This window comes from Sinocyclocheilus grahami, unplaced genomic scaffold (assembly GCF_001515645.1).
Source record: "Sinocyclocheilus grahami isolate Dianchi unplaced genomic scaffold, SAMN03320097.WGS_v1.1 scaffold1736.1, whole genome shotgun sequence".
In the NCBI taxonomy this organism is placed as follows: Eukaryota; Metazoa; Chordata; class Actinopteri; order Cypriniformes; family Cyprinidae; genus Sinocyclocheilus; species Sinocyclocheilus grahami.
Window position 1 is genome coordinate 34,093 of NW_015506915.1, and position 24,914 is coordinate 59,006.

Below are 24,914 nucleotides of genomic sequence, written 5' to 3' on the forward strand. Positions count from 1 at the left end.
CGGAGCACGCGTCTAGTATACTTGCAGTCCGTGAGTCAGAACAGCCGGCGTTGTAGTCTACTCTTCCAGGATCAGGACACAATACTACAGCGAGAATAAAAGTTACGCCTTCTTTCTTTGCGTGAACATTTGGGCGGCGTTATGCAAATCTTCCCACATAGTGATGTAGACATGTGGGGGCGTGTTAGAACGAGCTGTTTTAGGTAGGTGTGGCTGACTCTTAACTTTTATAAAGAATATCTCTTTGGATTTGAGACTTTAGTCTTTGCAACTTTACAGATCTTCTTTATGCACCAAGAGCTTGTAACACTCCAAAGAGAAAGGAACAATTGAAATCACATCATATGACCCCTTTAAAGTGAAAAGTTTCTTTCTTGTGAAGACATTTTGAAGAATGTGGGTAACCGAACAGCGTTAGGTCTCCAGTGTTCTTCCCCGCTGTGTGTGAGCGAATGCTTTAATCACGTGAGCTCCGTGTGTTCAGTGTCCGGATGTTGAGGGAAATCCTCCGCCGGGTTGCGTCACAGTGACGTCACCCGGCGCGCGCAGAGACGGCCATATTTGAGCGGATCGGGAGCGCAGCGCAGCGGCCCGCGCGTCCTATCGCTGCGTCAGCTGATCTCACGCGCGTTTCACGGACACACACGACGCGGAGATGCCTCGCGGAGCACGCGTCTAGTTCGACCGCATGACGTCCTTCGGCGCCGCGCTGGAGTCCTCGCGCGAAATGGAGGTGCAGAGCGTCAGCAGCGAGGTATGTCGCACACACCACCGCCTGCACCGGCCTCCACCGGCCTCCACCGGCCTCGGCGGACTCTCGCTGCCGTTACCGGCGGCTTTCTGTGTGTGTTCGGTGATGCGAGCGGCGCGGGTGCGCGCACGCAGTGTGGAGACTCGCGTGACGACAGCGTTAGCATTAGCCGTTAGCATCTGATAATGATGCAGCTGGGCAATCCTTCACAACACTATCGCTGCAGTCAGTGTGTCTGAGGTGTGTAAAGCACAGCCTGAAGAAGATCGGATCACGAGTCATGACCGGAGCGCTCTCACGCGAATGTCAGAGTAAATGAAGGTTAGCTGTAGCTATATAACTCTGCCTTCACTGATGGATATCACACCGAGCTGTTTACATCAGTCTGTGCTCGCTTCATCTGCTGGTTATCCGTCTGCAGAGCTCACTCAGTGCTGTCCGTTCTCTACAGTTTGTTTGTAATCAAGATTCAGAAAACGCTATTATCTATCAACCAGTGATAGAAAGTTGTCTTCGGAGAAGGGCTCGGATGTAAACAGCACCCACACCACAGTTAATCCACAAAACACCTCGTGATAAATCATAACAACCCGAAGACACCAGATCCTGACAGAACCGCTAGGCCTGGTTTAGAATAGCAGTGCTCCTGTAGCGCAGACCAGGTCCCGAGTCTGTGTGTGTAGGAGCAGGTGAAGTGTAGAAGTGCTTATGACTCAGGTGGAGCTGGAGCTGGAGGTGGAGCTGGAGGTGGAGGTGTGGAGGTGGAGGTGTGTAGCTGGAGGTGGAGCTGGAGGTGTAGCTGGAGCTGGAGGTGTAGCTGGAGGTGGGGCTGGAGGTGGAGGGGGAGCTGGAGGGGGGGGGGGAGGTGGTGGAGGTGGAGGTGTAGCTGGAGGTGTAGCTGGAGGTGGAGGTGTAGCTGGAGGAGGTGTAGCTGGAGGTGTAGCTAGAGGTGGAGGTGTAGCTGGAGGAGGTGTAGCTGGAGGAGGTGTAGCTGGAGGTGTAGGTGGAGGTGTTGTGTGCTCTGTTGCTCTTCCACTGAAGGATGCATCAGGAGGTTTTCTCTTTATTATTGGGAGACACTGCTTTACTGTTAGCTCTGCTGTAGAGCGGCTGGTGTGCTCTTCTGACTAATAGCCGATCAGTGTGTTATTCATGACTGATGCAGATATCTGAAAGTGCATTTCTACGGCATCACTATTCAGCATGCTACAATAGCTATCATGGGCTGGGATGTGATGTATAGCCACGGTTATGATATAGGACGTGCAATTCAGCCCCAAAAATTGTGATTTGCTTTATTATTTAACAGAATGAGAAATGTTACCCTTGCAATATTGTAAAATAAATATTGTTCAATTTGAAATGACAATACTATGACAATATCTTCAGGTTTATAAACGCCTCGCTTCACACATCTACGGTGAAATGGGGGGCACACATTACATTTACTTTTAGTCATTTAGCAGATGCTTTTATCCAAAGCGACTTACACATGAGGAGAATAAAAGCAGTCGAAAGAGCAATGCTACGCAAGTGCTGTAACAAGTCTCAGTTAGACTAACGCAGTACACGCGGCAAGGTTTTTAAAAATTATATAATAAATAAAAAGAAAACCGATAGAATACAAAAAGATTAGAGAAGCTAGTGTTAGTTTTTTTTTTTTTAAAGAAAACAAGCAGTAAATGAATAGAGTGCATGTCTAAAAGGGGCAAGTCTTTTTTTTTTTTTTAAAGAATAGAATTAGAATAGAGTGTGCTAGAGTTAGAGGGTCAAGTAAAGATGGAGATCCACCAGGAGGGAACAGTTAAAGGGATACTCCAGCCCAAAATGAAAATCTTGTCATTAATCACTAACCCCCATGTCGTTCCAAACCCCTAAACGCTTCGTTCGTCTCCGCAACACAATTTAAGATATTTTGGATGAAAACCAGGAGGCGTGTGAGCGTCCCATTGACTGCCAGGTAACTTACACCGTAGCCCAGAGAAGTGTGAATAGTCCATCTGCCGTCAGTGGTTCAACCGTAACGCTATGAAGCGACCAGAATACTTTTTGTAGAAAACTAAAATACCGACTTTATTCAACAATTCGTCTCCGCATCACTGTAGCGCCATTTTGGAGAATATGCGCTGAACGCAAGCAGCGTATGCTCTTCAGTGTCAGCCGCGACACAAGGATACGGTTTCTACGCGCATTTACGCTTTGCTTTGAACGGAAACAGCGCATCCGTGCAGCGCGGCTGACACCGAATAGCACGATGTACTCTAACTGTACATTACAGTCGTACTATATCAGCTGTCTGGCGCATTAATGTTAATCAGACGATAACAGAACGGAGGGAGTCACTCGCTGCTCTTGATTGAACTGCTTTTGTAGTTTTAATAAATAATCCGTTTATTTGTGATGAATACACTGAAGTGATTTTTATTAGCCTATTTATTTTTCTTGAATGGTTTTGTTTAGATGTAAGATTAAATAAGTAATGCACTATTTAATTTGTTTCTTATATTTGTATCACGGTTATAGAGTCACGGTTTCGGTGTGGTTCGGTATGTGCTATGTTTAGGCAAAAACTATACTGTCAAATAAAAATAAAGAAAATAACAATTATCTATCTAGCTACAAGCAACAACACAAATACATACAATAGATTAAAGATACAAATGAAATAAACAGTGCTTTTCAGGTTTTTTAGGTAGGTCTAACATTAGTTTTTAGGTGCAGAAATTTAATAAAGTAATGAAATGTAAAACAGCATTGCATATTTGAATGTAACAATTAAAGATGAATCTTTATTAAAGTTACAAAAGCTATTCAATCAAGAGCAGTGAGTGATTTCTTTGTTGCTGTTTGATTAATATTAAGAAAGTGCTGTCACTTTAAGAGAATGCACCGATACAGTACGTTCAGCCGGCTGTGTCTGCTACAGGATACTTACCCAGACGGGCTTTTTGACTAGTGCTCGACCGATGTGGGTTTTTTGACAGCTGATGCCGATATCTTGGAAAGCAGGGTGGCCGATATAAAGCCGATATAATATAATATATATTAATTAAAGGGATAGTTCACCCAAAAATGAAAATGTGATGTTTATCTGCTTACCCCCAGGGCATCCAAGTTGTAGGTGACTTTGTTTCTTCAGTAGAACACATTTGATGATTTTTAACTCAAACCGTTGCAGTCTGTCAGTCGTATAATGCATGGCAATGGTAACAAAGTCTATGAGAGTAAAAAAAACATGCACAGACAAATCCAAATTAAACCCTGCGGCTCGTGACGACACCTTGATGTCCTAAGACACGAAACGATCGGTTTGTGCCAGAAACCCAACAGTATTTATATCATATTTTACCTCTAATACACCAAGATGTCCAACTGTTTTTGTGCGCGCGCACGGCATCCGGTGCGTGAGGTGTGTACGCGTACAGACTGTGTGTGTGTGTGTTGGGAAATATTTGAATAAAAATGTAATAGCAGAAGTTACAGTTATCATAATTGGATTAGTTAACCAGTGAATTAAGCTAATCAACTAATCATAAAGATATTGATAGATTTATTGGGAAAAATCCATTGAAAAAGATAATTGTTAATGAGAGCGAATGATCTGGTGCTGCTGTCCTGCGAGAAGCCTGATGTGCTGTGTGTGTTGCAGGTGAATGGGCATCAGATGATGGATGAGCCGATGGAAGAGGAGTCCTACACACACTGTGTGAGTATCTGTCTTTCTCTCTCTCATTCGCTCCATGATTCCACTCACCGGAGATCAGGGTTTCAGCATCTGGCTTTTTTAATGCCCGTCGTCGTCATACATGTTTATGATTTGCAGGTGTTTGAAAGTATTGGCAGTATAAACACTTCTGCGTTCAGGTGATTTAAGTGCAAGAGGATGCACAGAACTCAATTCAATGCTCATGCACTGCTAAAATCTCCTGTCAGACATTGCACAAATACACAGTTATCCGTCACATCTTCTCACAAAATTGTCAAAATGCCCATCTTTGTGAGTATCCATGTAAACGGTGTCGGTTATGTATCTTAATGTAAGTTGAGAAGGAAATCAGATGTGTTTCATGTGTATGGATTTGTGCATTCAGTCTTAAAGTGACAGTAGCCTAATAAACCTGATTATGTCCATCTTTGAGGTCATTCCAACAACAAAAGACACACTGCCCTTAACTAAATAACTTTTGTAGTTTTAACAATGATACTACTACTACTACTACTAATAATAATACTGTGTACCTGGTTGTAATTTATTTGTTCTTATGTTATTACTGAGTACGTGTCTTTAAGATGTTTGAATGTTATATTAATTAGGCTAGACATTTTGGCTTTTGGTATTGAAATTGCAATTGAGAATTGTGAAATGTTTCTGGTATCTAAAATGTTATTGTCGTAACAGCCTTATACTGTATATTAGAATGTAATGTTAAAGCAGTTAAAAATATAACAGTAGTTATGTATGTATTAAAGATGCACCGATTGCAATTTTCTTGGCCGATTTCCGATTTTTGCTGATTCCGATTTTCTTTCTAAGAGCTATAATTGACAGCATATACAAACAATAATCTACTTCAACGCAAAGTTTTATTTTCATTTAACCAAACCCCACAAGTAAAAAGTCAGTAATAAAATAAGAACAAATAAAAAACATTGCATGCAACAGCACAAACAAATGCAATAGAATAAAGAGAGCTATGAAACTGTTATTCAGGTTAAGTAAGTTTTTATTCAGGTAAAAAAATACAACAGAAATTAAAGTAATCAAATGTAAAATAACACATCCAGTGTTATTTTACATTTGATTAATTTAATTTCTGTAGTCTTCATTGTAAAAATTAAATACAGATTAATGCTTACCATTAAAGTTATAAAATGTATTCAGTCAAGAGCAGAAAGTGATTTTCTTTGTCTTTTGTTCTTTGATTAATATGAACAGAAATTAAAGTAATCAAATGTAAAATAACACATCCAGTGTTATTGGATGTTATTTTTTACTTCATACAATTTTTTACTTCATTGTAAAAATTAAATGCAGATTAATGCTTACCATTAAAGTTATAAAACGTAATCAGTCAAGAGCAGAAAGTGATTTTCTTTGTCTTTTGTTCTTTGATTAATATGACAGACAGCAGCAGATATATTGGACTGCGGTCCCTTTAAGAGTTTATCCACGCAGATGCGTTCTCTTTCTCAACTATTTAATGTTCCTAAACTGACTGTGTTTAACTGGATACTCGCCAAGACAAACAATAATCTACTTCAACGCAAAGTTTTATTTTCATTTAACCAAACCCCACAAGTAAAAAGTCAGTAATAAAATAAGAACAAATAAAAAACATTGCATGCAACAGCACAAATAAATGCAATAGAATAAAGAGAGCTATGAAACTGTTATTCAGGTTAAGTAAGTTTTTATTCAGGTAAAAAAATACAACAGAAATTAAAGTAATCAAATGTAAAATAACACATCCAGTGTTATTGGATGTTATTTTTTACTTCATACAATTTTTTACTTCATTGTAAAAATTAAATGCAGATTAATGCTTACCATTAAAGTTATAAAACGTAATCAGTCAAGAGCAGAAAGTGATTTTCTTTGTCTTTTGTTCTTTGATTAATATGACAGACAGCAGCAGATATATTGGACTGCGGTCCCTTTAAGAGTTTATCCACGCAGATGCGTTCTCTTTCTCAACTATTTAATGTTCCTAAACTGACTGTGTTTAACTGGATACTCGCCAAGACGGGCATTTTGACATAATTTTGTATGTTTTTGAATGTTTTAGTGCAGTTAGCCACTCAGTTTGAATGCGCAGCTGACGTTATTGCCCGTGCCGCTGGTAACGGATCGGCTCGGAATCGGAAAGAAGTGAGACTGACCGACCGGTCACCGATCCGGGCCGATCATGAGGAAAACCGGCCGATTCCGATCCTTGGCCGATCGATCGGTGCATCTCTAGTATGTATAGACGATAATCAAGGAAAAGTCTTAGTCGTCATTTTGATATAATTTCAATTATGTAAAATAAATATTTTTATTGCAGCAATGGTGAGCATTTTATTTACTATCTTTAAGTTAAATTGTGATATAGAGGCCCCAAAGTATTTGGAAACTTAAGCCACAGTTAAAAATGTATTTGCATTATTTAACTAAATATTAAGACTGCATGTAAATTGGAAAACGGATCGGATCGGAATCGGAAAGAAGTGAGACTGACCGACCGGTCACCGATCCCGGCCGATCATGAGGAAAACCGGCCGATTCCGATCCTTGGCCGATCGATCGGTGCATCTCTAGTATGTATAGAAGATAATCAAGGAAAAGTCTTAGTCGTCATTTCGATATAATTTCAATTATGTAAAATAAATATTTTTATTGCAGCAATGGTGAGCATTTTATTTACTATCTTTAAGTTAAATTGTGATATAGAGGCCCCAAAGTATTTGGAAACTTAAGCCACAGTTAAAAATGTATTTGCATTATTTAACTAAATATTAAGACTGCATGTAAATTGGCGAAGATATCTGCATTGGCCATTACAAACCCACATCCACTTACCACCAGCTTTTATGAAATTGTTTTTGAATAACACTGAATAAAGTTAATAGTAACTAATAAAACCATTTTATTTCTGATGAGAATAAACACACACTGGTGCCCATCAGCTGAGTCACGCAGGTGAAGTGAAATCCTGGAAGTAATCTAGATTGGTTTTGCGTTTTGAACGCTGTCCTCCAGACACTTGTCAGGATATATGTGTGTGCTTGTGTTGTGTGTGCAGGACGAGGGCGCTTATAAAGAGATTCCCATCACTCATCATGTGAAGGAGGGCTGTGAGAAGGCCGAGCCCAGCCAGTTTGAGCTGCTCAAGGTTTTGGGACAAGGCTCCTTTGGGAAGGTCTGTGATTCTTTCACTTCGTACGTGTTAACAGTCGGTGCACAAACGTCATGGTTTGGTGTGATATTTGTACAGCAGGGAGAGCAAAGCATCTGTCTTCGAAAGATTTATTTAGTAAATGCAGTGGCTGCAGCAGTTCTTACTGTGAAGAGACACTCATTTGCACATGACTCCAAAATGACTGGGAAACTATTTAACATAGCAACATAATAATAGCAGGAAATCTTAGACATTAGCAGTATAGAAATTAAAGTGGTATTTTTTTAGTTCCAGGTTTGATTTATTGAAGTTTCAAATGTTTTTTTTTTCGACCTCAGTCCGACACAGCCGTTTTTTTTGTCTTAAATGAACATAAACCGCTTTGATAGAAAATGCATGTGGAACAGTATTTTTAGGTTCGGTGTTAAAGACACAGCAGCCTAATAAATGTGCTGCCTGTCATTAATGTTAATCAAAGAACAAAAGAAAATCATTCACTGATCTTGACTTGAATAGCTTTCGTAACTTTAATGAGGATTGATATTTTATTTGTTAAAAGAAAACTATAGTGTTTTTAAACTTAATTGCTGTACCTGAAATTTGTTCAGTTGCATTTATGCAATTGGATATTGATTTGTTTGTTCCCATTTTATTACTGACTGTTTACTTGTCTTTAACAATTTGACATTGAATTTGTTGTTTTTGCTGTGGTATTTTTTGTTAAACCATAGGCAAAAGTTCCTGTGTTCTGTAGGCTGCTCATGTTATTCAGCTGCAGGAGAACACTGTAAAACACTGAATCAATATGTTTGACTGGATTTTTTTTAACTTATTGGAATCGAAACTAGGAATCGATAAGAATCGGTATGAATAAGCAGAATCAGAATCGGTAAAATTCAAATGATACCCAACCCTATTCTTCACAGAAGTCTTAGACTGCTGCAGTGCATTTTGATTACAAGGTTATACATTGAAAGAGTGAGCGGCGCATGCTTTTTCTGCTGCTCATGTTAACAGGTTAGAGTATTTACATGGGAAACAACAGTTTTTGATAAACAGTGCAGCTGGTGTTTCTGTCCGTTTTTGCAGTTCTGCAAATCGTGCAAAATAAACTACTCTTCAGAACATTCAGAATGATATCAACATTAGCAAGGAGTGACTGATCATGTGCAGGAGTATTAATATTACATAGCTGTGCAAAGAAACTTACTGTATGACCAATGCGCCTCAAGCACTACCTCGGCTCTGATGCGACACCTGAGCTGTTGGTGAAGCTGCGAGATCCATTGTCAAGAGGAACCTGCAGTCCGCTGTTTCACTGGAGCCAGCTTGCAAAATAGCCAGTTTACGGTTTACTAGCGCCGTAATACAGTCAGTTTGCATGGCAGCCAGTGCACTTGTCCCTGTTGCAAGCTATCAGGTTTTGTTTTCATGTGATCTGTCCTGTCCTCAGGTGTTTTTGGTGCGGAAGTTGATGGGTCCGGATGCCGGTCAGCTTTATGCAATGAAGGTGCTCAAAAAGGCATCTTTAAAAGGTCAGTGAGTGTCTGCATTAGTGCCAACACACTTCTGTGATGATGTACTCGTGTTTATTCCTCGTTTGTGTGTGTTGTGTTGCAGTGAGGGACAGAGTTCGCACTAAGATGGAGAGAGATATTCTGGTGGAGGTCAATCATCCTTTCATTGTGAAGTTGCACTATGGTAAGACTCTTTGGAGAAACCTTCTGAGTGATGGTTATGGGGCTGTTTGACAAGATGTAGATTTTGAGGAGGAATTTGAATGTTACAGACAATTTGCAGTGAAAACAATGCACTTGTTGATATTGTCTGCTTCTGGTGATAGAAATGCTTTAGTTTAGGATAAGTGTTTCTAAAGTGTATTTACAAAAACAGATCTCGTGACCTGTAGGTGGTGCTGTCACCAAACTTGGCAACTTGCCAATAAAGTAAACCAAACTTCATCTTGGTTTGGTCAGCCCTGTGTCCAGATCTGTCCAGTGATCATTTCAGCCCATTTTGGTGAAACTTACACATTCCAGACCGTTTGCTTTGCATAGAAGTATACAGCAGCACTTGAGCCCAGTGACTTTGTAAATGTGGCTCTTATGAATTCAGAAAGCAGTACAGTTATGACCGTTTCTCTGTCTAACGGAAAGATGCTGATACCATGTTTTCATTTGAAACCATAAAATATACTTAAATGTATGTGAGAAAAAAACCCATTATATACTATGGATATAGACTTAAAGGGACAGTTTAAAAGTGATGTTGTTCCTTTGCTTGCTTTATTTATTTTTTGTGGTATGATTGACATTTCCATAGAATTCCCCATAATTCCCCAGCTCTGATATTGTTTTTGTTTTTTTCACTTCCAGCCTTTCAGACAGAAGGGAAACTCTATTTAATTTTGGATTTTCTCAGGGGTGGGGATGTATTTACTCGTTTATCCAAAGAGGTAAGCATCTCTTGTTCAAAAATTATATGCACAAATCACCCAGATTTTCACCCAGAGTGCAATTGTCTTAAATTCATTTGCATGCTTTAGTGCAGGACTCATTTGACACAGATTTATTCTCGAATGCAAAATACAGCTCTGTTGTTAATCTGTAATATCATCTCCTGTATCGTGCTGTGAAACCCAAAAGCTTATATCCTATTGGTCAGTAAAGTTTTTTTTTTCTCTGCCTCTTGGAAAAAGTTGGCAGAAAATGATTCTATTTTGCAGTCAGTGTGTTGGGATCCACAGATGAGAACTGATTCATTTTTTTAGTCGCAGTGAAAATTTGCAGTGATTGTTAGCAGGCCTTTAGTCTGTGTACATTGCCAGACAATTGTGTTTCAAATATTTTTTTTTCTATGTATTGGTTTCTCTATTTATTTATTTATTTGTACATATGTACTGTACTTTTTTCTGTTTTGAAAACGTTGTTTTATGTGCACCGTCGCCACCAGGCACAGAAGTTTAATTGAATCGACTCTTACATTAGAGATTGAGGCTTCAGATTCAAAAACACCTCATGCATATTTAATTACATCTTATGTTTTACAAGTATGTGTGTGTTTATGTACATCTTATGAACTGCTCAGTGGAGGAGATTAAATATTTGCTAAAAAAAAGCTCCTTTGAGATATATATATATATATATACAGTGGGGAAAAAAAGTATTTAGTCAGCCACCAATTGTGCAAGTTCTCTTCTTAGACATTTCATTAAGGCAAAAAGTGACATTATCACATTGGTTTTCTCCGTTCTTGAATGTGGCAACATGTAAACGAATGTACATGTGAATCATATGGATTCATATAAACAGAACTTTCAGATTCTGAAATCAGATTGGATTCAGTTGAATTAAGAATGAGTGCATGTAAACCCCTACTAATGTGGAGGCAGTGTAAAAACTCATGTGCACTGTTTTCAAATGCAGTTTTCAGTTGCATTTGCCAGTAAATGCATTGTATAAAAAAAATGATGTTAATTAGTTCCTAAAGTAAAACTAGATTTGTGTGTTATCAGATTATTTAGTGTGCATTAATTGTTCCCCCCCCCACCCTGTCCCAAATTGATATTAATTTGTCTTCTTTCTATCTCTGTCATTATGATGCTGTGCATTGTTGTTGTTTGTGATCTTTGATGCGAGAGTAAATCTGTCCAGTTCTTACTAGGTTATGTTTACAGAGGAGGATGTGAAATTCTACCTTGCAGAGCTGGCCCTTGCATTGGATCATCTACACACCCTAGGCATTGTTTACAGAGACCTGAAGCCTGAAAAGTAAAGTAACCCCCTTCACCTCTCCGCTTCTCTCTCTCTGTGTGTAGAGTAGAAACCACTCTCTCTCTGTCTCCGTCTCTGGCTTTCACCTGCCCTCTCCTTTTGATCTTTTATTAAATAAGGATGGATTTATCTGACCGAACCAATGTTCAAGATTGTAATCGAGAGGTTTTGGATTTTGTTTGTTGACTCTTGTTTAGTTAATGTATTTTTGTATCTGTATTGGAGAAATGTGGTCTTAATTTTCAGCATTTTGCTTGATGAAGCTGGACATATCAAGTTAACAGGTACGCACCGTTGTCCCCTTATTACACATCACTTCCCTGCCTGTTGAACTTGTGCATGTAGATATCAGGCAATTCTCTAATGTTTGATTCTCTAAAATGATTGAGTCATGTGTGGGGTTGTTTGTCAAGCTCTGCTGCTGGAGGGCCGTCGGCTCCTGCCTGTAGTTTTCACGTAATCCTCGATAAACTCTGCAGGACAGTGACTCCAGGAGCAGAGTTGGACACCCCTGGTTTAGCTGGGTGATGCAGATGTGACAGATGTGCTGCTGTGCCTTTTCCAGACTTTGGGCTCAGTAAAGAATCGGTAGATCAGGACAAAAAAGCGTACTCGTTCTGTGGCACTGTGGAGTATATGTCCCCTGAGGTGGTCAACCGGAGAGGTCACACGCAGAGCGCTGACTGGTGGTCTCTCGGCGTCTTAATGGTAGGACCTTAATGATTTTATCTCTCCCCTAATGAGCATGACTGGAAAATGTAAAGCTATGTATGCAACACTGTTCTCTGAAGACAAGGAACAAGGTGCACATGGATAGCATGGGATCCACTCTCAGCCGAAGTGCAGCTGTAGCCTGTCGACCGATAATCGGTTTTACAGATACTTTTCCTGATATTTTAGCCACTGTATGTAGAAATAAGAGTTGTTTTGTTGTGTTTGCAAGGAGGGAGGGAAATTACAGTATTGACAACATTATAACTAAAATACATGTTCAGTTCAGTACGGTTTTTATCATTGTATACAATAAATAAATATTGGTTATGTATATCGGTTGCCGTTCACACTAACATGCAAATAATCGGTATCGGTTCTAAAACATAGAATATCGGTCAAGCTTTAGGTTAGGGATGCACGATATACCAGCCACCATACCGGTTTCGGCTGATAAATGCTCATTTTTTCTGTTATCGGTATCGGCCTGATAAGAAAATTTGACCGATATCTTAAAGCCGATAAATAATGCCTTATTTCCTTCAGAGACACTTGACATGAGATGAGTTGTTTGCATTATTTATGCATTATTTTATTTATTTGTAAGACTTTTTATAATGAAATTTGGTAATAGGAGAGTAAAATTATTTTTATTAAATGTACACTGTTCAAACTAGGCTGCTTATGTTGAAGTGTTTGGGATGTGGCTTTTAATGATGAGACCTTTATAATCAGGCTCTCAAAATCTTTAGGTTAGGGATGCACGATATACCAGCCACCATACCGGTTTCGGCTGATAAATGCTCATTTTTTCTGTTATTGGTATCGGCCTGATAAGAAAATTTGACCGATATCTTAAAGCCGATAAATAATGCATTATTTCCTTCAGAGACACTTGACATGAGATGACTTGTTTGCATTATTTATGCATTATTTTATTTATTTGTAAGACTTTTTATAATGAAATTTGGTAATAGGAGAGTAAAATTATTTTTATTAAATGTACACTGTTCAAACTAGGCTGCTTATGTTGAAGTGTTTGGGATGTGGCTTTTAATGATGAGACCTTTATAATCAGGCTCTCAAAAAGTATATAAAAATTTAAATATAGATTTATTGGCCAACGTATCGGTTATCGGCGTTCAAATAAAAAAAATTATCGGTTATCAGTATCGGCCAAAATGTTCATATCGGTGCATCCCTACTTTAGGTATATGGGAGTGTAACGTGTGTGTTGTCTCTGTTGTATGGACCCTTTCTCTCACCTGAGGTCCTCTGGATGCCAGCACTGCTCTCCTGCTGAAGAGTGAATATGGCACAATTGATATGGAGCAAACAATCTGTGACCAGTTTCAAAAGCAATAAAAGTGCCAGGAAATTTCTGTCGTTTGGTAATGCATGCAGGGAACTGAAGGAGTGTTGTTAGTAAACATGTAAATGTGCTTCTTAAATTCAGTACACTGCTTCACCTGGACGAATTTCTATGCATATTACAGTGATATGCCATTCAGGTCATGATAGTTCTTTAAAGTTAGTTCTCTCACCTGAGGTCCTCTGGATGCCAGCACTGCTCTCCTGCTGAAGAGTGAATATGGCACAATTGATATGGAGCAAACAATCTGTGACCAGTTTCAAAAGCAATAAAAGTGCCAGGAAATTTCTGTTGTTTGGTAATGCATGCAGGGAACTGAAGGAGTGTTGTTAGTAAACATGTAAATGTGCTTCTTAAATTCAGTACACTGCTTCACCTGGACGAATTTCTATGCATATTACAGTGATATGCCATTCAGGTCATGATAGTTCTTTAAAGTTATTTGCTGCTGATATTTGATTGGCTGCTGAAATGCATTTTTATTTTCAATCCATATTTAGGCCAAACTTAAACCAAAAAAATTCAATCAAATAAAAAATTCCTCAATAAAACAGGGCCCCCTGGTGGCAGAATTGGACGCAATTTGGTGTGTATCCTATAGTTTCCTAAAGCTTGAATTTCTCTTTCAGAATGTATAGGTGTAATTGTTTTGTTGTCTGTGCTCTTGTTTTGCACTCTGTCATGGTCTGGTCTTGCTGTTACTGAGTTGAAGAGACGGTCCACCCATAAATGACAGTTCTATCACGATTTCCTCTCCCTCATGACGTTCCAAACCTGTATGATGACTTCTCCTGTGGAACACTAAAGAAGATATTGTGAAGAATGCTGCTGTGAATTCTTTTGACCTCCACTATGTGGACAGAAAAAAAGCACAGAGACGTTTGAGGTGTCTTTAGTGTGACACATGATATCTGTGTTGTACTGAGTGAATTGACTGAAAGAGAACATATGCATTGAATTCACACATTGGATTCCCATAGTGCTTTGATAACTTACCCGTGTAAATGTTTGGTTGATTTGCCTTGTTTGACAGTCATTGATTTATTTATTTGTTTGTCTTTTCCCCTAGTTTGAAATGCTGACCGGCACGTTACCGTTCCAAGGAAAAGACAGGAACGAGACTATGAACATGATTCTTAAGTAAGTGTGGCTGTTACAACAAGCCAGTCTACGTGATGCTTGATTGGTCAAATCTTTTGTCTAGGCTAGGGATGTTCATTTTATCCGGTTAACCAACCGTAAGAATTTTGACCGATTAATACAATCAGTTAAACAGTTTAAAAAGTCATTTAATTATTTATTTTTTCAGTAATTTATCAAAATATTTAAAAAGGTTTGCTGCATGGTTAAAATACGCTACACTTATATAAAAAAAAAAAAAGTGTTTTTTAGGAGGGAAAAACAAGTCGCATGTAGCTTAAGTCGCATTTTTTTATTTAATTCAGAAATGCCTAATGTCGACGCAAAATGTTTACAAACATTATAATAAACACTGTAAACATAGCTAGGCTATTTTAGTTCCCATCACTCCACAACAAAGCCTTTCAATTAACAGTATTTAGAAAAGTAAACGACAAGCCCAAACAAATTAATTTAGGCTAAAACGAAACTGAAATCAATGTTGGGATCTCTCATTCGAGACAATCAAATGTTTCCATATTCGCGATGTATTTGAATGCCAAATTATTATTTATTATGTACCAATATCCACAAAACAAAATGTTTTGCATAACATCACGGCGGTACTGTGATAACACTTCACGGCTTAACAGATTTTACTACATAATTTTCTTTCCATATGTTTGACTGACTGTATTTTATTATGATAATAAACAGGCTGCATTAAGTTAGCAAAGCTTAACTGTGTGAGCGCATGCGGCGCCGGCGCAATCACTTGATTTTTTTCCTTCTAACAGTGGAAGAAACTACTCCTTTTAGTCATAAAGATGATCAGAATTGAAAAAGGTTTGCCTTTATTTGTGTACATTCACAATAAAAACAAATCTTTGTGCTTTTGTAAAATAAGCCTAAAGAAAAATAGGATGCCGCTTTCTGCCGTCTTGGTTTCCTTTTGCGCAGCACAAAAATGAACCAAAACTCTGCATACTAGGCTACTTGTTGCACAGTTTTTCTTTCATTTTCTTATTGTTAACTGTTAATAATCAGTTAATGAGCGTTGGTTGTCGGTTAGAAAAAATAACCAAAATGAACGTCCCTAGTCAAGGCTGCCAGATAGAAATGAGATTGACTGGCAAACCAAAGAACCAACAACAGACACCGTTCATCTGTTTAGTGATCCTGATGACTGTGCACATAAAATGCTGGTAGTGTTGTGACTTTTCGCGTTTGTTCCTGCACCTCAGAGCAAAGCTGGGAATGCCACAGTTTCTAAGTCTGGAAGCACAGAGTCTTTTACGAATGCTCTTCAAAAGAAATCCAACGAACCGTTTAGGTAAGTCACCTGTTGTGTGAATGAAAACACTAGGCCAGGGCTTGTTGAATTGTAATAGAAACAGACTGTGGTGTACTCTGTTCCAGGAGCGGGTCCAGACGGAGTGGAGGAGATCAAACGACACGCGTTAAACAGGCTGCATTAAGTTAGCAAAGCTTAACTGTGTGAGCGCATGCGGCGCCGGCGCAATCACTTGATTTTTTTCCTTCTAACAGTGGAAGAAACTACTCCTTTTAGTCATAAAGATGATCAGAATTGAAAAAGGTTTGCCTTTATTTGTGTACATTCACAATAAAAACAAATCTTTGTGCTTTTGTAAAATAAGCCTAAAGAAAAATAGGATGCCGCTTTCTGCCGTCTTGGTTTCCTTTTGCGCAGCACAAAAATGAACCAAAACTCTGCATACTAGGCTACTTGTTGCACAGTTTTTCTTTCATTTTCTTATTGTTAACTGTTAATAATCAGTTAATGAGCGTTGGTTGTCGGTTAGAAAAAATAACCAAAATGAACGTCCCTAGTCAAGGCTGCCAGATAGAAATGAGATTGACTGGCAAACCAAAGAACCAACAACAGACACCGTTCATCTGTTTAGTGATCCTGATGACTGTGCACATAAAATGCTGGTAGTGTTGTGACTTTTCGCGTTTGTTCCTGCACCTCAGAGCAAAGCTGGGAATGCCACAGTTTCTAAGTCTGGAAGCACAGAGTCTTTTACGAATGCTCTTCAAAAGAAATCCAACGAACCGTTTAGGTAAGTCACCTGTTGTGTGAATGAAAACACTAGGCCAGGGCTTGTTGAATTGTAATAGAAACAGACTGTGGTGTACTCTGTTCCAGGAGCGGGTCCAGACGGAGTGGAGGAGATCAAACGACACGCGTTCTTCTCCACCATCGACTGGAATGTGAGGTTATCTCTTATCCCAGCATTACACACTTCTCTCAGTGTAGTGCCCTGTCCTCCATCACTGAGCCAGATCCTGCTGTGTTTGACTAATAATCACCGTCAGGAGCGTCTGAGAGACCAAACGCTGATGCACTGACCATGAAGAGAGAGAGAGAGCTTCATCAGTACAACCCGCCTCAGTCACAGATTACAGTTAGTCAGCATCAGATCAGTATGAGACCGTTCACGTTCCTGCTCTCACGTTTTTTTAAGCAAAATTGTGAATTGTCTTTTCTGCTGAAACATACCACATGTGCCAATGGCTTTGTCATTTTTCTGTATTGCTACTCTTCATACATTTAAAAGTTCCGATGGACTTCACTTTTTGTCCAGTTTGATGAATAAAATCATTTTGAGGCAGTCAAGCATTTAACTCGGCTGGAGTAGCTCATCAGCGCATCAGAAATGGAGACGTCCGTCAACTGAAGGCACATCACGACAGCTGCAGGCAATTTCAGAAAGAACTGATAGCAATCAAAGTGATTTCATTCCGATGCACTGCTTCACAGCAGTCTTGTTGCGTCAGAGCATCCTAACCCATTAATCCTATGGCTTTGTGTGCACATAGTGTCAAAACTGAGCTTGATAATGTGCAATAATGCTACTTCTAATCTTGAGAAATTCCCAGAGCTGATGTACCGGTGTTTCTTAACAGGTACGGATCACATGTAAGCTCTAAACCGAAAAATGTGTTTAAATTTGCATAGTCTGTACATGTAAAAGCATCTTATTTTATTCCAAAGGGGGAAAAAAATCTTCATAATCTTCAATTAAAATGTAACTTGCGTGGCTCTTTCTTTTAGGTCACTGTTGTAGGTAATGCAGCCTTTCTGAAATTGTAATTTCGGCTCGTTAACATGAATGTAATGAAGATTGCATGACATGATGAAAAGTAATGCCAAATAAGGAAAGCAAATGTAAGAGATGCTTTGACTGCAAGCTTGCGTTCAGCTTTGACTCATTGTCATTAGAAATAAAATCCAGTCCAGATTGTGCTGCTACACTCAGAAATCCATGGGTTGTTCATGCCGTTTCTTGTTGAATTCAGTCTGGCTGATGGTCAGCCTTTACCTGTTTGTATGTGTCAGTTTTAAGTATATTTTATACGAGTAGCATGTGTTTGTTTGTGATTGTAGAAACTGTACCGAAGAGAACTTCAGCCTCCATTCAAACCTGCTACAGGGAGACCAGACGACACCTTCTGCTTCGACCCAGAATTCACAGCCAAAACCCCCAAAGGTGCAATAGAGAGACCACACGAGAGCGAGTGCTGATGTATTCAGGTATTCCTGTTTGACTTGTGTTTTGTGTGTGTGTTGGACAGATTCTCCAGGCATTCCCCCCAGTGCAAACGCTCACCAGCTCTTCAAAGGCTTCAGTTTTGTAGCTCCAGTCTCTCTGGAGGACAGCAAAAGTGCCCCGCTAGTCAACATTCTCCCCATAGTGCAGGTAAATCACTCATCTATCTCTCTGTATTTCAGTGAGCTGTGTATGTATTGTTTATGTGTGTGTGTGTGTGTGTGCGGTGTCAGATGCACGGAGGCTCGGCTCAGTTTGCAGATGTGTACGAGCTGAAGGAGGACATCGGCGTGGGTTCCTACTCCATATGCAAGCGCTGCATACACAGGGTCACCGCCATGGAGTTTGCTGTGAAGGTGAGACACTTTGAGCCGTGTGTAGAATTAATACCTGTTGCGTAGTTCTGCGTCTGCGACTAAATCTCCTGCCTAGTCAAAAAGTCTTGATTTGCATGTTTGTTAATTAGCCTAATTATTACTGCAGGCATGAACTATAATGTTTATGGTCTTTTCTGGCAGGATAAGCTAAATCCCACACTGCCGACAGTAATTGACCTAACTGTATATATCTGTTTGTAATTATGCAGTAAAATATTATATGTGATCTGGGATTATTAGAAGAAACTGCACCATGCAAAATCTTGCTTTGGAGGACAGTGCTTGGAAATATTTCACGTTTTCAAGTCCATTCATTCATCTTGTTATATCCGATAATTACAATGTTTTGTGCTGTTTTAATCAGCTTTCAAATTCTGTCAATTTGATCAAAAATACAAACTATAAATGTGGCTTTGCGGTGTCAGATGCACGGAGGCTCGGCTCAGTTTGCAGATGTGTACGAGCTGAAGGAGGACATCGGCGTGGGTTCCTACTCCATATGCAAGCGCTGCATACACAGGGTCACCGCCATGGAGTTTGCTGTGAAGGTGAGACACTTTGAGCCGTGTGTAGAATTAATACCTATTGCGTAGTTCTGTGTCTGCGACTAAATCTCCTGCCTAGTCAAAAAGTCTTGATTTGCATGTTTGTTAATTAGCCTAATTATTACTGCAGGCATGAACTATAATGTTTATGGTCTTTTCTGGCAGGATAAGCTAAATCCCACACTGCCGACAGTAATTGACCTAACTGTATATATCTGTTTGTAATTATGCAGTAAAATATTATATGTGATCTGGGATTATTAGAAGAAACTGCACCATGCAAAATCTTGCTTTGGAGGACAGTGCTTGGAAATATTTCACGTTTTCAAGTCCATTCAGTCATCTTGTTATATCCGATAATCACAATGTTTTGTGCTGTTTTAATCAGCTTTCAAATTCTGTCAATTTGATCAAAAATACAAACTATAAATGTGGCTTTGACGCTCTGAGGCGTTTGCTGGTGCACCGATCATCTGTTCCTCTTTACTACTAGTTATAGCAAAAAATAAACATGAATGAACATCAGAAAAGTGTTGAGAAATTCTACATTTTTTTTTCCGTCACCGAAAGACGTCAATAAAACACGTGAACAATGCCATGTAAAGTCACATTTACCTCAGGAAAGACATTGTACATAAATTATAGTCAGCTGGAAAAAAATTGCTCTAGAGAGAAGCTTTGTATTACATTCATTATATGTGACCTTGGACCACAAAACCAGTCATAAGGGTAAATTTTTTTTTAATTGAGATTCATCTGAATGCTAAATAAATAATCTTTCTATTGATGTATGGTTTGTTAGGATAGGATAATATTTGGCCGAGATACAACTATTTGAAAATCTGGAATCTGAGGGTGCAAAAAAATCTAAATATTGAGAAAATCATCTTTAAAGTTGTTCAAATGAAGTTCTTAGCAATGCATATTACTAATCACAAATTAAGTTTTGATATATTTACAGTAGGACATTTACAAAATATCTTCATGATCTTTACTTAATATCCTAATGATTTTTGGCATAAAAGAAAAATCTATAATTTTGACCCATACTATGTATTTTTGGCTATTGCTACAAATATCCCCCAGCGACTTAACACTGCTTCAGACTTCAGATATAAAAACGCAGACTTGTTAAGAAATGTTTACTCAATGAAATCATGGCACGGTGGCAGTTCGGTTCTTTATTATTAGTAGTTGTAGCCATTGCAGCGTGAATGTCGTCTCAGCGATCACTGTTGGCGTGGATGAGCATCATGTTGAGCGTAGTTGCGCCTGGCTGGCTGCTAGTTTTATTTGGTGCAACAGGTGTTAATAATTATCATAAAGCTGGACGTTGCAGGGCTTACACCCAGCATTTTTACGTCTAGCTGGTGCAACCGGCCCGTGGTGTAATGTCTTCACTGTTCTGGTGTCAAACAGATCATTGACAAGAGCAAGCGTGACCCGTCGGAGGAGATCGAGATCCTGATGCGGTACGGCCAGCATCCCAACATCATCACACTGAAGGACGTGAGTGACGCGACTCTGGTCTCTGGTCTCCAGCTGTGTGTGCGGCTCACTCAGGTGTGTGTGTGTGTGTCAGGTGTATGACGAGGGCCGCTTCGTGTATCTGGTGACGGAGCTGATGAAGGGCGGCGAGCTGCTGGATAAGATCCTCAGGCAGAAGTTCTTCTCGGAGCGAGAGGCCAGCGCTGTGCTCTACACCATCACCAAAACTGTGGACTACCTGCACTGCCAGGGGGTGAGAGACGCTTGCCCTCACTCTAAACACTCCACGCTTAACAGGAGGCACAGCCGTGTTTACCACGAACCGTCTGGTGTCTGCTGCTGCTGGTTATGTTAGCTCTACAAATGCAGAATTGCAAAGTGATAGTTTTTAACATTGTTTGAATTTTATCATCGTAATCATAAATGTTTGTGACCGTTCTGACACTTCTTCATGATAGTTTAGTCAAGTAATTATCACACATGTGACCCTGGGTGGACCACAAAACCAGTCATAAGTTGAATAAATAATCTTTCCATTGATGTATGGTTTGTTAGGATAGGACAATATTTGGCTGAGATACAACTATTTGAAAATCTGGAATCTGAGGGTGCAAAAAAATCTAAATATTGAGAAAATCATCTTTAAAGTTGTTCAAATGAAGTTCTTAGCAATGCATATTACTAATCAAACATTAAGTTTTGATATATTTACAGTAAGAAATGTACTAAATATCTTCATGGAACATGATCTTTACTTAATATCCTAATGATTTTTGGTATAAAAGAGAAATGTATAATTGTGACCCATACAATGTATTGTTGGCTATTGCTACAAATATCCCCCAGCGACTTAACACTGCTTTTGTGCTGCAGGGTCACAAATATTCTAAACCAGGCAAAATTGCCCATGGTCTTGACGGCTAGAGATCATCATGCATTTTACTCATATGAAGAAATGCGGAGTCAAATTTGTAATTTGAAATCTAGCTGTGTTGTAAATATGATCTAGTAGACATGTCCAGTTTGGTGAGGAAGTCTGCATGAAAATGATTTTAAGACCTATTAGGACCCTCTAGTGGTCACAGTTGTGAATTACTGTAGACCTCATTTACAAGAATAAGTTATTGTATCGTGTCAGTCATAAACATAATTACTGTAAAATACTGTTCATTTCTATTATTTATTCCCCCGTCTGCCAGCTCTCAAAATCTCATCAGTTCTGCACAAATCATGTAAATGGCATGTTGAGAATGCAAAGAACTGTGACCATTTTACCTGTACTAATCCAGGAAATGAATTATTAAAAGAAAAACAAGTTATTTGGAAATGTTCAGAAAATCAGATTTGAAAAGTTGTCATGTCAGCTTCATCGTCTGGATTTGTAATTGGGCTGTAGGTTAGCTAACAGCTCTTCTGATACTCAATTGATCAGTTGTTCTGAACATGACATGATGTTACAGTAATCGCACATGCTTTCTTATTAATGAAGGACAGTAATCCTGTTAAACATACTGTACCTAGAAACATCATTACTTGTGCTATATATTGGAATTCAATGACTTATCCAAGTATTTGATGTTTAACAAGGATAGTTGCATTTAATTGCTTGCTTTTGTTTTGTTAACTGAATTTGCATTTTAAAATGAGACGCCTTTCTACTTTCACTTGATGTGTCAGTCTGAACACATTTACATTTAATAATTTATCCAAAGCGACTTACAAATGAGGACAGCAGAAGCAATCAAAATCAACAAAAGAGCAATGATATACAAGTGCTATAACAAGTCTCAGTTAGCTTAACGCAGCACACGTGGCAAGTTTTTTTTTTTAATTATATAAAAAGAAAACCGATAGAATAGAAAAACAATAGAGCAAGCTAGTGTTAGAGGCCTTTTTTGCTTTTGTTAATTGTATAATAATAATAATAAAAGAAAACCGAATGCAAAAAGAATAGAGAAGCTAGTGTTTTTTTTTTTAACAAGCAGTTAGTAAATGAATAGCGTGCATGTCTAAAAGGGGCACGTTTTAGCATACGCTAATGGCCTTCGTGAAGCATTTCATATTCAGAGCTCCCATGCTTGACAAGTCCACAGAAGTCTCTACATGGCATTTTGCATGCTTTAAAATGTTTTATGAATTTTTTTTTGATTATATACTGTGTATTGGTGCATGCAAATGACGTGAGTGGTTTAAATACTCTGTCCTACTGTGAAACTGATTGGGGGGGAGTCACTCTATTTAAGCAGATTCAGAGCACATAGATCCTGAGCTATCAGAAGTCTCGACTGACTCTGTCTTAACAGTCTAGTTTGAGCAGCAGAGCGTTTGCAGATGCTGATGCGGTGACGATCTGCTCCTCCTGCAGGTGGTGCACAGAGACCTGAAGCCCAGCAACATCCTCTACATGGACAACTCGGGGAACCCCGACTCCATTCGCATCTGTGACTTCGGCTTCGCCAAGCAGCTGCGAGGAGACAACGGGCTGCTGCTCACTCCCTGCTACACGGCTAACTTCGTGGCTCCTGAGGTGAGGCTCTGCGGCTGCGCATGCACCGCTGCACTGACAGACAGACAGACCTCGCTCACGTGTCTCTGATGTGCTGCAGGTGCTGATGCGGCAGGGCTACGACGCCGCCTGCGACATCTGGAGTCTGGGAGTCCTGCTCTACACCATGCTGGCGGGGTCTGTGTGACATCTGCAGAGCTTCTCTTCTGTTACTGACAGAGTGGAGATGCTTTAAAACAAACAGCTGTCAATTCGGCATTTTACTGATAACATGGTGTGCGTAAAGGACGGTGTCATTCTTAAATAAACCGAAAGAGCTGTTGCTGTGAAATGGAGAGTAATGGAGATGATTAAGCCAGCTGTGGGTTGATGTGGCAGAGAAAGCCAAGCTTTTCCAATTGAGAAGTTTTTCATTGGTTTGTTTTGATTAAAGAAAAAAATCATTGTTTTAGAGTTCGGAGGTCTCCTTTCCAAAATGTTACCTGTTGAAACAAAAGAAAAGAGATGTTAATAACATTTTTTTAATCATGAGAGAACATTGTGCTAATACACTTTGCAAATAACATTAAATTATTCTTTGCTGTTTTTTTTCTTTCTTAGATGCAGTTAAAAACTAAATTGATGAATTTTTGCATATTGCGTTTTGTAAAAGTAAATAATAATACTAAATAAATACAATTTAAAAATAGTGTATTTAACATTTTCATATGACTCAAAAATGTGCTCCTTGCATACACCCTACTTTATTTTTTCATCCGTTAGAAATAAAATTATATTGCAAATAAATAAACACCGTCTTGTCGACAGTAACTGCACACTTGCAGTTTTACATATAAACTCCAAATATTAAATATTTTCCTCATCCATCTGAAACAAAACTATTTATTTTATTAAATTACTGATTAAATATGTATTATTTGTTATATAGACTTTTTGGATCAATCATTAGGCTCTTCATAAACGAGTACTGTTGTATAGCTGCTGTTTTATTTTTCACAAGACCGTAGATCAAAATAAAATAATGCGTGATATTATTAATTTTGAAATGAGAGTAATCAGTTTATTTTGAATTTAATAAAACATTTAAACTTGGATTGTTTATAAAACAACAAATCCAAATACGTAACAAAATGACAAAAAAAGGTTTTATTAAATTTTTTTATTTAACCTTTATTTAACGAAGAACTTTATTAATCTGATATTTAGAATCTATTTCAGAGGAGTGTCCTGGCCTAAAATCTCTTGCATTTCTTGCCACAGTGATTTAATTACTACAGCATTAATATACAGTCTGACGCATTACAGCAGTAGGCTGAACAATCAATGGATTTCGTAATTTTAAGAAATAAAATGTAATTTAATTTAAAAAAAAAATGAAATCAACTACATTCCATAAATATGTTTCTATATTGGTACATGATTGGATGCATTAAAAAATTTTTGGAATTTATTTTTTTTTTTAACAAAAACCAAACAAACATTGCATGGAAACTGGATTCTGAACTAGCCAGATAAGGCTAAATGAATGCGAATGCATGTGAATCCTGTGTTTCTCTGTGCAGGTACACACCGTTCGCCAACGGCCCCAACGACACGCCGGAGGAGATCCTGCTGCGCATCGGCAGCGGGAAGTTCTCCCTGAGCGGAGGAAACTGGGACTCGGTGTCCGACTCCTCGAAGGTAGCAGACAAGTTATCATGCATTCATGACGAGTCACAGTTCAACAACATTCCTGGCTTCAAATATATATCTGGTGCAGGCGACCAGTCAGTGGCTGGCTTGGCCTTTATTGTACATATGAAGAGTTCATTTGCAAAAC

General features: G+C 38.9%; 1 protein-coding gene across 2 annotated transcripts in view; it reads left to right on the forward strand.

Moving 5' to 3' along the window:
* Positions 1-544: 544 nt before the first annotated feature.
* LOC107572332 (ribosomal protein S6 kinase alpha-6) overlaps positions 545-24,914 on the forward strand; it is a 28,229-nt gene continuing 3,859 nt past the window's right edge. For both annotated transcript variants that reach the window (XM_016258760.1, XM_016258762.1), the window contains exons 1-20: positions 545-754; positions 4,401-4,457; positions 7,534-7,650; positions 9,083-9,164; positions 9,250-9,330; positions 10,005-10,084; positions 11,293-11,399; positions 11,649-11,686; positions 11,968-12,110; positions 14,555-14,625; positions 15,849-15,937; positions 16,775-16,839; positions 18,017-18,119; positions 18,205-18,329; positions 18,413-18,535; positions 20,521-20,610; positions 20,684-20,842; positions 22,955-23,116; positions 23,196-23,272; positions 24,658-24,775. In XM_016258760.1, coding sequence (XP_016114246.1) covers positions 689-754; positions 4,401-4,457; positions 7,534-7,650; positions 9,083-9,164; positions 9,250-9,330; positions 10,005-10,084; positions 11,293-11,399; positions 11,649-11,686; positions 11,968-12,110; positions 14,555-14,625; positions 15,849-15,937; positions 16,775-16,839; positions 18,017-18,119; positions 18,205-18,329; positions 18,413-18,535; positions 20,521-20,610; positions 20,684-20,842; positions 22,955-23,116; positions 23,196-23,272; positions 24,658-24,775 — 1,953 coding nt within the window. In that variant the 5' untranslated portion in view covers positions 545-688. The remainder of the gene's footprint in view (positions 755-4,400; positions 4,458-7,533; positions 7,651-9,082; positions 9,165-9,249; positions 9,331-10,004; positions 10,085-11,292; positions 11,400-11,648; positions 11,687-11,967; positions 12,111-14,554; positions 14,626-15,848; positions 15,938-16,774; positions 16,840-18,016; positions 18,120-18,204; positions 18,330-18,412; positions 18,536-20,520; positions 20,611-20,683; positions 20,843-22,954; positions 23,117-23,195; positions 23,273-24,657; positions 24,776-24,914) is intronic.